The sequence below is a fragment of the Condylostylus longicornis genome, unplaced genomic scaffold (genome assembly GCF_029603195.1).
Source record: "Condylostylus longicornis isolate FDR11 unplaced genomic scaffold, ASM2960319v2 ptg000030l, whole genome shotgun sequence".
In the NCBI taxonomy this organism is placed as follows: domain Eukaryota; kingdom Metazoa; phylum Arthropoda; class Insecta; order Diptera; family Dolichopodidae; genus Condylostylus; species Condylostylus longicornis.
The window spans coordinates 8,646,899-8,662,593 of record NW_026577999.1 but is presented as its reverse complement, the minus strand read 5'-3'; the positions used below and the strand labels follow the sequence as shown (position 1 = coordinate 8,662,593).

Here is a 15,695-nt window from a genome sequence, read left to right as displayed (position 1 = left end):
CATATTTGTATGCATTTTAATATTAGTTTCGCATTGTTTTTAAAATTTATAGTGCAAATGCAACTTTTTAGCACTTTTTCAAAAAAATTTTGAAAAAAAGTGCTTATTAGTTTCACTCTGTCCGTCCGTCCGTCCGTCCGTCCGTGTATCCGTGTGTCTGTTTACAAAATTTCTACACCCTTGAAGATAGAAAGCTGAAATTTTGTACGTACATAGATGTTTAAAAGAAACTTATTTCTGTAGAACAAAATTTTTACCTATTTCCCCTCCTCTAATAGTTATACCCCTCCAAAACCCTAAAAATGACCTTTTTTAACTATTTGTTGCAATGAAACCATAAGCATTTTTGAAATTTTGCAAACGCATAAAGGCAGCAGCTTGCTTCCCCTATCGAGGTATACTATAGTTGAACTTTAGAAAAACAAAATGGCCGTACAAATTTACCGTTATCTAAAGTCTTTTTTTTTCAAATTTTTGATGTCGTTTTTCTTCTAGACCCCAGCCTATAGAAGCTTGAAATTTTAAGGGCTTTTAGACATTAACAAATAGTTTATTTCCTTAGAATAAAATTTATTTCCATCTCCAACCCCTCTCAAGTTATCGTCTCTTGAAATTTGTAAAATTTGAATTTTTGACACCTTATATTTCCGAAACCGCAAGCTTTTTCAAACTTCTATAAACACAAAAAGCTAACGCTAAATTCCATGACATTAAAAAATATAATTATTTTTCTTAACTCGCACAATTAACTCTTAAAATCGAGCATTATGTTAACCCCTCTTTATATTAATTTTTGCTTTATTTCAAAGACTGCATATATGCATCATCCTAAATATATGCAATCCTAGAAATAGGTTTGTATATGAATGAAAATAATTTTAATAGTGTGGTAGATATACATAGACTGTATTTTAAAGCAGAATTTTTACTTGTTGAAAAGAAAAGTGCTACAATACAAACCGTTGGTTTGACCTAACTTTATTACTTTGATATTTGATTATAGACCTGTACTTTAGTTTTAATCCGATGTTCGGTATTTAAAGAGAAAAAGTTTATGTTGAATTTAAGATTTTCTTATTGGCGAAAAATTTTAATAGTTTTAAATAATTTTCAGTTTTTGCTTGAGATTTAATAATAATTTGGCTTTGTTAAAAGCTCCTTTCTCCGCAATTAATATCGTCTATGCACATAATTGTGTGTTCTCAAATTTCTTCAGTTTTTCCTACTCTACTTACATATATACATATTGTTAAGATGTTAAGGATGATTTTGGGGTCCCGATAGATCTTCTCAAATTGTCAAATTATGAAATTTGTGTATTAGTTCGCCTATTTTTCTACACACATGTGTATGTATTGTTCATATGTGATAATTTTCCTGAATTCTATAAAGTTTGGTTGCAATAAAAGAATTTCACAAAATTTCAAACTCAGTTATTATATAATTTCAACAAAAATTGTAATAAAATAAATTTTTCTATTATATAAAAATTATTCAAAGAAAATAAGTTTTGATTATAAACGTAAATTCTTGTTTATTATAAAATTTTATTATATACATTTGAATAATTTTTGTTTGCATAGTCTTTCTATATTTGTTAGTATGTATGTATGGGAGACGGAAATAAATGAAAATTAATCACGTTTGACATACACGAGTAAATTACGGAGTTCTTCTTCTTGATGACTAATTGTTTATATTAATCTAAAACGTGTTTAACTCAAACAACACTATGAAAATATTATTTTATATATATACATACATAATATACATAGTTTGAAATATATATAAATGGTAAATGGAACTAGTTATAGATTTGTATTCATGTAAATAAATTTGTATATAAAAAAAATATTTCTGAATTCATTTTTTGTTAATGTAAACATGGATGTGTCATATTCCAATGAAATTTATAAAAATATACTATACATACATAGAAACATTTGTATGAATGTTAAACACATCTACATACATTGAGGATAAGAATGTTATAAATTATAATTTGAAATGCTATTTAATATTTTTGGTTAATTGAATTTTAATTTTAATTAAAGAAAAAAATTATTCAAAATTTATTAATAGTTTCACAATGATTTCTGAACTAATTAAAAAAAAAATTGTTGATTTTTTTTCAAATTTTTTTTTTATCTGGAAAATTTTTCATTAATGAAAATTAGAAATGTAATGGTGCAGAAATTATGTAAGTGTTTAAATGTATTTGAGTTTAAGTAGCAGATAATGTAGGTGTACTTTTTTACATACCTAGTACTTTTGTACATTATTGTTGACATTCAATAATATTTTATGAAAGTAAAAATTAATTAATTTTTTACAAAATCTCATATTTGTTTTATTAATGAAGGGATGTATGAGTCAAGTGGCAACAATTTATTTGAACTAAAGTATTTTTGTGTATTTAAGAATATTTCTTGCATAATTAAGTAAAATTTTCATTTTAAATTAATTCAGTCATTGAGAGTTATCTTATATATATTACAAATACATAAGATTTATAAATAATAACCGGTTATCAAAGCAAACATTCTGAACCTCTTAAATGATTTAGGATATGATTTTTCTTAGAATTCGGCCATTTAACATAATATACACATAAATATTTTTGCATAATTATATTTTTTACTTTATATGCCGAAATATGCCGAAAACGAGTTGATGAAAATTAAAATAACTCCTATGAATCCTTATGGAAATATTTCTTAGTTTTATAAAACTTTAATGATTGGTTCATGTGATGTCCATACAATTTCTAAATTTCAGATACATGTTTGCATAAGTATATATGTATATGTATGTTTGACAAATTATTGTATATACATATAAGTACAGACACACTTTTTTAATTTTATGCAATATTCCTATATTCGTTTAGGCTAACAAATTCTCTGGATAATGAAAGTCTGTAACACGTGTTTTAAATTTATGCCTATTTTTTAATTTATCTAAATTTCATGAAAATCTTAATTCCGATAAGTCTTGAGAAAATTTTGTGAATTCTTTTGGAAGTACTATATTGAGCAAAAATAAATCTTAATTCCATGAAAGTTGAAAAAATTTTGTTTGAAAAATTTTTTGTATCTATTTATGCTCTCAGTTGAATTAAAATTCATAACATCTTTTTTGCACTTTATATAAACATAAGTAAATAAATTTAAGAAATTTATTTACCGTAAAGAAATTTGGTATAATAAACAAAAACCAAAAAAAAAAAATATTGTGACAGTTTTTCCTAGAATTGTAATTCATCATTTTCCATTTTGTGCTTCTATATACATGATCTAGGTTTCAAATTTATTTTGTACATTTTGTTTGGGTAAAAAATTAATATAAAACGTTGATATATGTTATTTTATGAAGGCGAAATAGAGTCCGTCCATTCAGTGAAATTCAGTTATGATATCTTTTAATATACTATTTTAAATAATACGGATTGAATTTTACAGTTATTTTTTAGATTTAAAAGAAAATTTGAGCTGAAAGGAAGAACAAGTCTTCAGGTTCTGTTGCGAGTCGAAGAACTCGTCATATGTTCTACTAGCAAATTTTATTTAGCTTTCATCTAAGTAGGCTCTCGAACGCTATACAATACGAGTATCATTATAATGTATAGGAGATTTAGATAATCAATTCTCACTTCTATTCTATAGGTTCTTATACAAAATTTTAGAGTATATCAAGTACATGCATAATAAAATTTGAATTAAAATAGTTTTGATTGTAATTAGTAATAATAAAAAATTTTAATGTAATAAAATCACATTTCTTAATCACCAGTAAAAAAATGTCATTAATTCCAAATAAGTACTAAACGGTAAAAAGCACATTGAATGCACATATGTTTTGTTTTTTTTTTTATTTTAAATTTTGTTACCCTAGGTTCACTCTAAATTCAAAATTAAAGCACAAAGCACATGTTACCGTGTACAAGTCACACATAATTTCTGTTTTTAAGTTAGCAAGTAGAGCAAAAACAAAAAAAAAAAAAACAAAAATTAATTAATTAAACATTAAAAGTTTATATGTAATAAAAACAAAATACTTATGATAAGAATTGTGAGATAGGTATGAAAACATGTGTTCCCGAGACGTGAATTACAAATATAATTAAATTGCATTTTAAAATTTATAATAAAATGTAAAAATGTAAAGCGAAAACAAGTAAATATAAAAAAAGCAGTGTGATAGTGTTGTTATCTGAAATCATGTTTTTTTTTGTTTTGTTTTAATAAATGCATTTTTTTTACACACATGCTTTTAGTCACGCTTTTCAAATTATAAAATAAAAATCTTGTTTTGTGCTCTTATTTTATTTTGATTGCTCGTTATAAATATGTCGTGTACGAAAGAGCATAAAAACAATCTGATGTGGTCAGCACATAACCGACCGCAATGTATCTAGCACATAACCAACCGACTATCTACTTTAGTGAAAGTGTTATAGAAGATTATTAGAATGCGTTTTAAACATTTCTTTACAATCTAAACGACATTAAGAAGCATTTAGTTAACATACTTTGAAAAATGTGAATTTGGCTCTTCGCTTTGTTGTGTGAGTTTCGCTTTGTGCTACCCGAATTCCCTGAAATGCTCGCCAGTAACAACCAGAATTAAAATATTAAGTTTCATTCCATCAATTAATTTCGCAGATATAGAAAAAATTTCAAAATCGGCCCCTGGTTCAATTTCCAACCCTGATTTTTTAAAAAAAAATATACGTTTCTTGTTTTAACACCCCGAATTTAAATATTAAATTTTAAGGAAATTGCTTGATTATTTCTCTTTATATATGCAAAAATGTAAAATCGACCCGTAAAAAAGTTTAGTTTCCGATGTCAGACAAATTCCAGAAGTTGATCAATCTGTGACGTAGATAAGATAAGCTCACTAACAAAATTTCATCAAAGTCGTTTTAGCCGAACTTCAGATTCGCGCGTGAATACAAAGACCAACAAACAGGCAGACCTACAGACCAACATATAGACAGACAGACCAAAAGACAGAAAGACCGAAAGATAGCCAGATCGACATCTCTCTAATAATAGTTTATTTGCGCTTCTCTAATATGAAGAAGTGCGTTCCCACCAAAAACTCTACATCCCTAATTTGGTGTCATCACATTACCTCCCTTATTGTATGCAATTCGGTTGGTAAAAATTGTATTTTATTATAATAAATAATAAATTTGAATTTCAATATTAAATTCATAAATAAATATATTTGCATATTTTTTGTATATAAGTAAATCGGTTTATCTTTATTTGCATATGTGCACAAAGTTTAATAAACTATAAATAAAAATATTTGAAAGTAAAAAAAAACAAATTGAACTTTTGAAAAGTTGCTATAAATTTGCTATAAATTCATTTTTATGGAAATTTTTATATTACAACGTTAAATATTAGTTTACTAACTTTCATCAAAAATGATTTAATAGATTGTTATTATAGAAATATGACCAATTACATTTAATATAGTCTGTCACTGTAATTCGTGACTGTGGATTTAAATTTGAATAAAATATTGGAATATCAATATCGTATGTATAACGTAAAAACCATAATTTAATTAAAAATATTTCTTAGTTACTCATAATCTCAATACTGGATTTCCGGTGTAGCAATTGTTTTGACAGGGTTCAGCATTTGTGGAAATGCCGTCCAACTCCCTTGGAGGTATCTCCAGCTTTATACTTGGGACGGAGGTATTACAGATGGGAGCATGGGGAGGCTACAATAAGTCAGAAATAGCTCGGCTCCCTTAAAAATCTGCAATCGGCAAATCTAATCATAATCTTGTAATTTTTGTAGATATGCTTTTGGTAAGAATATAATTATAGAATAACTCCTAATTTGAAAAGTTTTTATTTTTGACAGTTCACGCTGTGATTCGTTCCAACTGTCAATGTCAAAAAGACTCGGTTCTACTACGCCACTAGAACTTTCGATGAATAATTCTTAAAATTAAAATTTTTTTTGTTTGCTTTTTGAAACTTAAAATTTTATGGTAACAATGAGTAATAAATAACACAGAACAACACAATTATGTATAAAGAACGACAAAATTAAACACAATTAAATTATATAAGCATATAAAATTAAGTATTTTTTTCTAAAATAAAAATTATTCAAATGCAGAGCAATAACGATTTCATGATAAAATTCCTTACGTTTTTTAATGCGGCAAAATTAACAATACAAAAATATTCTATAGAAAAATTTATAAAAGCAAAATTACAAAAATATTGCAACAAAATTGCAAAATTATGAAGTGCAATATTTTTTATCATTTACAAAAAAAAAAAACACACACAAATTTTGTTTTCAATTTCTTCTTCTTCTTTTTGTTTTTTTGTCAACAATAATTAAAATTTGTGTAAAGCTATTTTAAAAAGTAATTTGGTTACGTGTTGCCGCTATACAATTTTAGTTATGAACGTCATATAATATAAATTGAGTTTACATATACATATTATGTATGTATATACGGTGGCCATTTGTACATATTTTTTCGGGGGCCGGTATACTTTATATTTTCATGTGAAGTCGTGATGTCGAAAAAACTCATCGAAAATGTCGAAAATTGGAGATGAAATCCTATTGTGTACCACAGGTTTAATTAAATCTTGGTTTAAAAGCAAATTTTTTCAAGAGAATTAATTATTACATTAGTTAAAATAATAACCGTTATATGTCTGTAAATAACTTTGGTCTGTAAATAACTTTGGTTAAATTCATGTTTCCGGCCCTTATAAACTCAGGTATTACGAGTATGTGCTGAGAATTAGGTACAGTCATAAAAAGTCATATTGCCAATAATACTACCTATTTGTAACGAATATCAAAACTAAAAGCAAACAGGCCAAATATTTTCAAAATAAAAATAAACAAATGGCCACCGCAACATAAAAAAAAAACAAACAGCAAAACATATTAATGTTGTGCTGCAAATTCTACGGCAGAATTTTTGTATAACTACAATATGAATTAAAACGAACTGCTTTGCGCAGTAATTCAAAACTGCAAACATGAGTTCTTAATTTTCTCTTCAAATTCAAATAAAGTGAGAAATCATTTGAATTATAACGCTTTGTATTATAACGGTTTTAAATTATTTGGTAAACAATTTAGTTCTTAAATTCTATTTTGGAACATAGGAACAATTACTTTAAAACGATTATGTTATTGTGTTCGCTGCCTCATCAAAAAAAAAAAAACTGTCCTTTATTTTGTTTTTCCAAAATATGGTCACCATACATTACACGCTTAGATCATTATATAAATATACATTTGTTAATTTTATATACTTATACTTATATGTATGCAAGTATGTAGGTACTTAGATATTGTATTATTAATAAATAGAAAATATTTTTTTTTTTTTTTTGTGTATAATGACACATGTATTTATAATTTGTATAATGGGCGAAATTTTGTAGCAGGCAAAAGCAAAAAATTTATAACAATGTAACGCGATCTAAATCTTTTATTAAATATGAAACAAAGTATTTACATAAATTGTAAATATTTTGTATATACATATGTACATAATGTAGTTAAGCATGTGTGAGAAGATTTTTGCTTTCTTTAAAAAATAAATAATTTTCTCTTTTATTATGTACATATATAATTTATTTATTTAAATAGAAAATAATTTCCACTTATTTAGTTTTATATTTAATTTACATTTTATAATATACGATATATAGTGTTAGTTAACACAAGCATATAATATGCCTACATATAATTATATATTTAGAGTATAAATGTAAATATTATGCAGTGAGGTTCATCAATTAAAATATTCTCATTATTATAACTTTTATTAAAGATTACGTCATACCGTAATTACATATTATATTGTCATTTCAAATGAACTTTTCATTTGAATAACGTTTACACGTGGAGAGAAATCGAGAATTTATATATATATTATATACAAATGTACATAGTTACATAATGTACATATCTATTAATGTTAAAGTGAAATTATTTAAATTTTTTTTTTTGTTAATAAGTACTGTTTTCCCGTCTTATAAATTTTGTTTATAATTCAATTAAAGCAAGAATTAATATAGGATGATTAAAAATTTAAAATGATATTTTGATATAATTATAACCTATAAGTATATATGTATATACGTTTATATATTTATATATAAATATATAATATATTTTGTTGCCTAATAAATGATTCAGTCATTACGTTAATAATTGTTGTCAGGTAGGTGTTAGAGGGAAACAGAGTAGATTTAGGTATTGACAATGTTATGAAATATGCAATTTTTCTGATATTTTAACTTTAATGTATTACTGCAATGAAGATTATATATTTAGAAGTTTTGTTACATACAATATGAGAGTTTATACAATGGCACCAAATTCCATGTTGCCAAGTTTTTGACGGAAATACGTCTCCCAATGCTAACGAAATGTAAATAAACCATTTTTAGAGAGATGCATATCCGAAGTTTTTCTCCGAACTCCTGCCTCTCAACCATAGTAAATTTTTCGGTAATATCATAGGCTCGAGAACTGAACCTTTAATATTTGGTTTTCTCTAATGAAATAATTAACTAAATTGTTTAAAATTTAATATTTGACGTATAATTCTGATTGTCAAGAAAATTGTAAAATTTTGCAAGAAAAATGAATTTTCGATAATGAGTCTGTGCTAAGAATCAAATTTATATTTTGTTACATACATCTCCTAAAGGTTACTTTCTATTGCTTTCATATATAACTTGAAGTTTTGCGTTTAAAAGAAATTTTCAATATGTATTGTACATGTGTACGTATATTTTATTTTGAATTTATAATAATAAATCTAATATTTTAATTCGTTAATACGTTCACTGATTTATTATAATAAGCAAGATATTTTCACATAATATGTATAGTTGAATACATAATTATGTAGTATAGTTAAAAATACTCTATAAAAACGATATTTTCTTAAAAATTAAAAATTAAATTCATAGGTGTACATACACACACAAACATATGAGATAAAAAGTGTAAAACTATTCATGTAATTTAAAATTTAACACTCCATTAATGAAACATGGTTATAAATTTTCTTACATAAATTTTAAGAATATTTAAATTTTATTTCCCTACTGTATACGTAGTACGTACACGCTTATCATATTCAAGAATAAATCAACAAATACTTACATAAAACGTCGTATCAAGCATATACCAACATAGTACATACCATATTTACATATTTAAATTTCTCTTGGTTTATATACTTAATTTCTTTTAAAAAATTAGACACCAAGTTGAATTTTTTAAAATTTTTTATGTTTGAATGTATGTATGTATGTAAATTTAATATAAAATTGGATGAAAAATTTATTAACGTAAAATAAAATCGTCTGAGCTTTTAACCTCATTTTAAATTAAGCACGTGTACATGTTATGAAGAAAAAAAAACGAAATGAGAAATAGAAATAAAAGAAATAAATTTAAGCTGATAAAAGAGCTAAATAAATAATATCAAAAAGGAAAACTAACAAAAAATAAAATCTATATTGAAAAAAAAGGGAGGAGAAGATCAAAATAAACCTTTTCCGCCCTTATATACACAAACATATTTATTTTATACTTATAACGGAACATTAAACTTTGTGAAACTTTTTTTGTTTTTTTTTTTTTAAATACATACAGACTTGTTATAAACTTTATTATATAACATAAATATGGGAGCATATACATACATATGTATATTAGGAAGGTATATAACCTCGTAGTACAGCTATCAATCGCTGGAGCAAAAGTATTTTTCAAGTTAAAAAAAAATTTTTTATAGTTGAAGGAAAAAACTCCAATGCTAAAGTAAAAATTTAATCAAAAACATAATATTTATGTACATATATATATGTATAACACAAAAAAATTAAACTGTTATACAGCACAGAGTAACTGCGAATTACTAGCCTGTGGGATTCAAGAAATACAATAAACCCAAACAAGATCTCTAAATTAAGAAAGCAAATGAAAAACAAAATTTGTAATTTAGGAGTAGTCCGAAATAAGTTGAATTTCATAATATAACAGTTAACTGATTGTCATTTATGTTAAATATGCTGGTAACTCAAACTTTTAAAGTTTTATTTAAAAATATGTAAATATTTACATGAATGAACTTGTCAATAATTATATAGAAATATATATATATATATATATTATTTTATGAATATATGTACATATGTATAATTAATAAATATGAATGTCAAAGTTAATATTTTGTTATGGTTGGAGGAATAAATTTAAATTCCTAATAATATTGAATCATAAATAAGTTGGAAAAATTATTTTTAAGGTATAAAATTCGTGGGTGTTTGCATATACATATGTACGTAAATGCTTGAGTGTGTAAATAAAAAATCAGTCTTATTAAGAATATACAAATACTGTTATACAGATACATATCTTTTATATATGCATTATATATTAGCATTATTTTGCTAGGTAATTTAAAAAAAAGACGCTAAACAAAATTTTTCCATAGAATAAATTATTAAATTTTAATAGAATTAAGCATTAAACGTAAAGGTTGTCGTGTTATATAATTTAATCTAATGAAAATCAGAGTTATCAAAGTGTATTGCTTTTCTTTTGGCTTCCCAATTTTCACACCGGTATAAGTGTTAGAATCTATACTGAGTTAAGTAGTAATGAAGTTTAATAAGATTAAGTAATCAAAATCTTTTATTGCAGATTCTTTGTAATTCTCTCTGCCTTTCCTGTCGTGCATTTCGAAAGAAAAGACTTCGAACCTTAAACCGTGCAGTTTCTTTATATTATACTCTTTATTATCTCAAATTATTTAAATTTTCCAATAAGAAAATTTTCAATTTAAGAAAATTACAAAAAAACTTTTTAGGCCACAAACTTTAAAATTTTTGACTAGCAAATTTTAACATTTTTTAAACAGAAATTAATATTTTTACAAATTTTTAAATTAGCTCTTCAAAAAAACCAATTGAATTTTTTATGTGATTTGTTTTGATTTCTTATGAAAGTTCAAGATTATTTGTTTATACTCGTGATGGTAAAAATATAGTAGTAAACGAAAACGACAATAAAATACACGTGCAAACCAATACACTCAAATTTTGAATTTTTTTGTTAAAAACTTTGTATTATAAAAATACTGGCATGGACATTATAAGAGAGTGAGAGAGGAACTTTCTTATAGTAGTCATCAAAATTATCGGGAAATGGCAAATTTTTCCTAGAAAAATAAAATAAAATTCAGTATTTTTTTAAAAATTTTATTTTGTAAAGAGGAAAAATTCATTGCGCAGTTAAAATGAGATTTTTATAACATTTTTCAAATTGATTTATGTAATGTTCTTATATAGCATCTGTCAATGACTATAAAGAATCATTGAGAATAGAAAACAATGTCCAAGCTTTAATTTTTATTATACATAATATGACATTTTCAATTCTAAAAAAATAAACAGTTAAAGAAATTGAAAAAGAAAAAATAAGTGAATAATATCCTATAGACATTAAATGGCGCCTTTAATCGCTATCGTTGCCAATAATAATAATTATTACTGTTCGTTTATTTGGATGCTTGTGCAACTCTATAAATACTTATTAGTACCATATATACATTATGTTATAAATGGGCGTAAACACGAGGCAAATCTGTGTTTATATGTGTGTATATTAAAATACCCAAATTAAGTAGATACATACACACACATACTGTATTTTTATTTATGATTTCTATTTAATAAATTATATTCTTTTTTTGGTTATCGCTTTTGTTTTTAATTCTCTTCGCGATCCTTCTTTGATTTTATTTTTGAATTTTGTACAGGAAATATTAAAATAATGGATGAGTGAGCAAAAAAATATTAATATACGCAGACATAAAATATGAATAAAAGATGTATAGGAGTAAATACTGTAAATAGAGGCTAAATTTATTATTATTTTTTTTTATATGAAATTTGAAATTTTTGTATTATTTTTAGTCGTTCATTTTTCTAAATAATATATAAACATTGAAAACATTTGAGTTATTACAATAGAGAACGTGGATGCATTCCCAAAAATTTAATATACGTACAATTAGTTTAGTATAGGTACAAAAAAATCTCTTATTAATAAAAATATATACGGCAAGAAACCAGAAATTCAATAATGAAAATTTTCTGCTAACAAATCTATGTTTTAGTAGCTAAGTTGTAGAGGTTAAAAATATTAATATTGTATCGTCTTTTCAAATTAGCAAAATTTCAAAATTCGGAATCTTATTTCTTCGAAACTGCAAGTTTTGCAAAATTTCTATTCAGGCATTTTCACCATGTTTCTGCATAGTGATTTTTGCATTGTAATTTTGTTCTGCAGTCAAATATTTTTAAAAGAAAATTTCGACATACCATTTGTACGAGTATTATTTGTTATATGTCAAAAATATTTTTATTGTAAATGTCAGATTAAATTAATATTAATATTTTATAAATATTTTATTCTTTTTATTCATAATTGAATATTTTTATTTTTTATTTACAGATACTACTAATAAAATTATAAATAGACGTGATAATCATAATGGAACTGTTAGAAATTTTATGTCAATCAATGTTAATGATAATAATCATAGAAAAGATGATAGTACAAGAGTTAATAACGATGATAATTGTAATGAATCACTAAATAATGATCTATATAGCAATAACAACAATAATAATGGTCACAATCATAATAACAATAATGAAATTAACACATATTTCGATAGTAATAGTATTGATTTATTAACAGATACCACACGAAGAGAACTAATATCAAATTATTCAAATGACATAAATGGAAATGATAATTCAAATCAAAGTTTTAATTCATTTATATTATCTGATGCATCTTCAAATACATTTTGTGAACGTTTAATATTATTACCTACAACAATATCATCGTCTTCATCATCATCATCACCAGTATCAATAGCAGTATCACCATCAAGTATATCATCAGAACGTTTTGAAAATTCTTTAAGTCCATTTCAGGGTAGCAGTTGTGATTCTTTTAAATTGAATAATCATAATAGTAATAATAGTGAACAAAAATCAAAACGTAATCATCCATATTTTATTGAAAATAGATCTAGAAAAATTTATTACAATTCTCAACAACATAATCAACAATATTCACAATCACATAAAATTTATAATTCACATAATAAAAAATATAAATATGATAGAGATGAAAGAGAAAATTATAACTATAATGAAAAATTTCAATTAAAATCAATTAATGAACATTTTAATAACAATAATAATATACCATCATTTGTAACATCTACAACATCATCACAAACATCAAGTTCAACATCATTCTCTGATGATGATTTCGATGTCAATGAATCTAAAATACGTTCAATATTACAACAAAAATTACATTTACATGAAAAATCTGGTAAACATGATAAAAATTTTTATCGTACTAAAGGACTTGTTGAAATCGCTATTAAAACAATTAAATTAATTAGACGTAATCAAATGTTACAAATGAAATTACAACAATTACAAATGGAAACAAAAGAATTTGTACAATCAGTAATGTCAAATCAAGAGAATCGTGCTATTTATTCAAAACATAAAACTAATAATAACTATAATAGTAACAGTAATAATGATAGTAATTATGATAATAATAGAAATACAAATGTAAATAATCGAAATTCAATAAGCTCTAACAGTAATTGTTATAATATAAATAGTACAGCTAATAATATTCATACTGATGATATTAATGAAAACAACAGTAATAGCTGTCACGAAAGTAACAATAATAATAGAGGAAATCAGATAAAAGAATGCATTAATGATAATAATAATAGCAATAATAAAATATGTAATTTAAATAAATCAAATAATGTTAGTAATGTTAATAGTTCATTTAAAATTCATTAAAAAAAATAAAGAAAACAGTTTTATTCAATATTAAAATTAAAATTATATAATATACTATGTTTACATATACAATCATATATGTGATAACTTGAATGTATAACATTTGATTATGTAAATAAAAATTGGAAGGTAAAAAATTTAAGAGAAATTTACAATTATTACTATATGTTTTACAAATAATTTTGAGAATTGAATTAATTTTTTAAATTATTTTAATTAATTTATTAGAAGAGCTTTATATAATATCAAAATATTTATTTAAAACATAATATGTTATACGTACTGAGTTAGGCAGAATGTAACAAAATTTCTTAATATTCACAAACCACTGTATAAATTAATAATTTTTAGCTTTGATATTCTTACATTATAATATTTATTTTCTATTACAGTCTGTTAATGTTAATGTTAATGTAAATGTTATATACATGATTGTTAATAATTTTGTTTATTATTTTCTTTCTAAAGCACCATCTATTGACTTAAAATATTAAAAATTAAATTGAAAACTATAATTTTTTTTTTACAAAATGTAAAAAATTTTATTAAAAATAAAATTTAAAGAAAATATTTCAAGTTATCACATTATTTAATGTTAAGTTTAATTTAGAAATGCCTATAATATACATTTTATATAAATATATATCTACATAATGTAAAAAATTTATCTTCAATATTTTATAATGTATTCTTTAATTTAATATAATTAAAATAAATAATTATATTATTATACATAAAACATTTACTTTTTGTATCCATTATTAGTATTATTGAAAATTTTATAAAAAAAAAAATTTTTAATTTTTTTTTTTGTAATAAACACACCAATTTTTTATAATATATTATTAAGAACTAATATTATTGTGCTATTTATATTTAATTTTAATTCAAAAAGTAGGAGAAAAGAATGTCAAATTATTTAATAGTGGCAACATTAAAATTTATAAATTTTCTCCCTCAATCTTGAATTTTTCTTTTCCATGTCATTCCTTCATAATACCATTGGAGATCATAAGTGCATATTGAAAATTTTAAATTTGAATAAAATTTCTTTTTTTAATTTATTATTTATATTCCAACTTATATCACTTATGGGTTCCACTCCAATACCTGCCTTGCAATTGTTTCGGGTGGTCGTCGTAATGTATACAGTCTATTTATCCCCATTTTTCTCATTACTCTTGCAATAGACCCTTGGTGTGTTCAATTCCAGAAATCTTTGTTACTTATTCGTCGGGGCCGTAATACTCGTCTGGGCAGATAATTCTTAGGCTTCTATTTATGAATACATATCTGTATTTTTATTTGTGTACTCATTTTTCGTTAGCCATATGTTTCGGAGCCATAGTCAACAGGACTGATTTCATACATGTATTGAATATTTTAAATTTTTTATTGTTGCATAAGTGTTAGGATTTCTGGAATTAAAAGATTGTGAAATTTTAAGAATTTTCTTGAGAATTTATATATAATTTGTTAATGTTGCCAACTTTATGTAAAAAAAAGAATATTTCAGTTGAAAACAAAGTTACTATACATTTTAATTTTTCTAGACTATGATTACTTTTTAATATTCTAAGTAAAAAATCAATTTCTTATATATCTTTATATATTATAACATTAAATGTAAATATAATTTTCAAAAATTATATAATTAAATCATTTTCTATATAATAATATTTCTAATATAATAATAAAAAGAATTTTTTTTTTCAAGTATAATAGATTTAAAACAGAACAAAAA

General features: G+C 23.8%; 1 protein-coding gene across 2 annotated transcripts in view; it reads left to right on the top strand.

Annotated features, from left to right (window-relative positions):
• Window positions 1-14,562, top strand: part of LOC129607887 (probable serine/threonine-protein kinase clkA) — a 52,709-nt gene extending 38,147 nt beyond the window's left edge. For both annotated transcript variants that reach the window (XM_055519124.1, XM_055519126.1), the window contains exon 3: window positions 12,555-14,562. In XM_055519124.1, coding sequence (XP_055375099.1) covers window positions 12,555-13,951 — 1,397 coding nt within the window. In that variant the 3' untranslated portion in view covers window positions 13,952-14,562. The remainder of the gene's footprint in view (window positions 1-12,554) is intronic.
• Window positions 14,563-15,695: the final 1,133 nt, after the last annotated feature.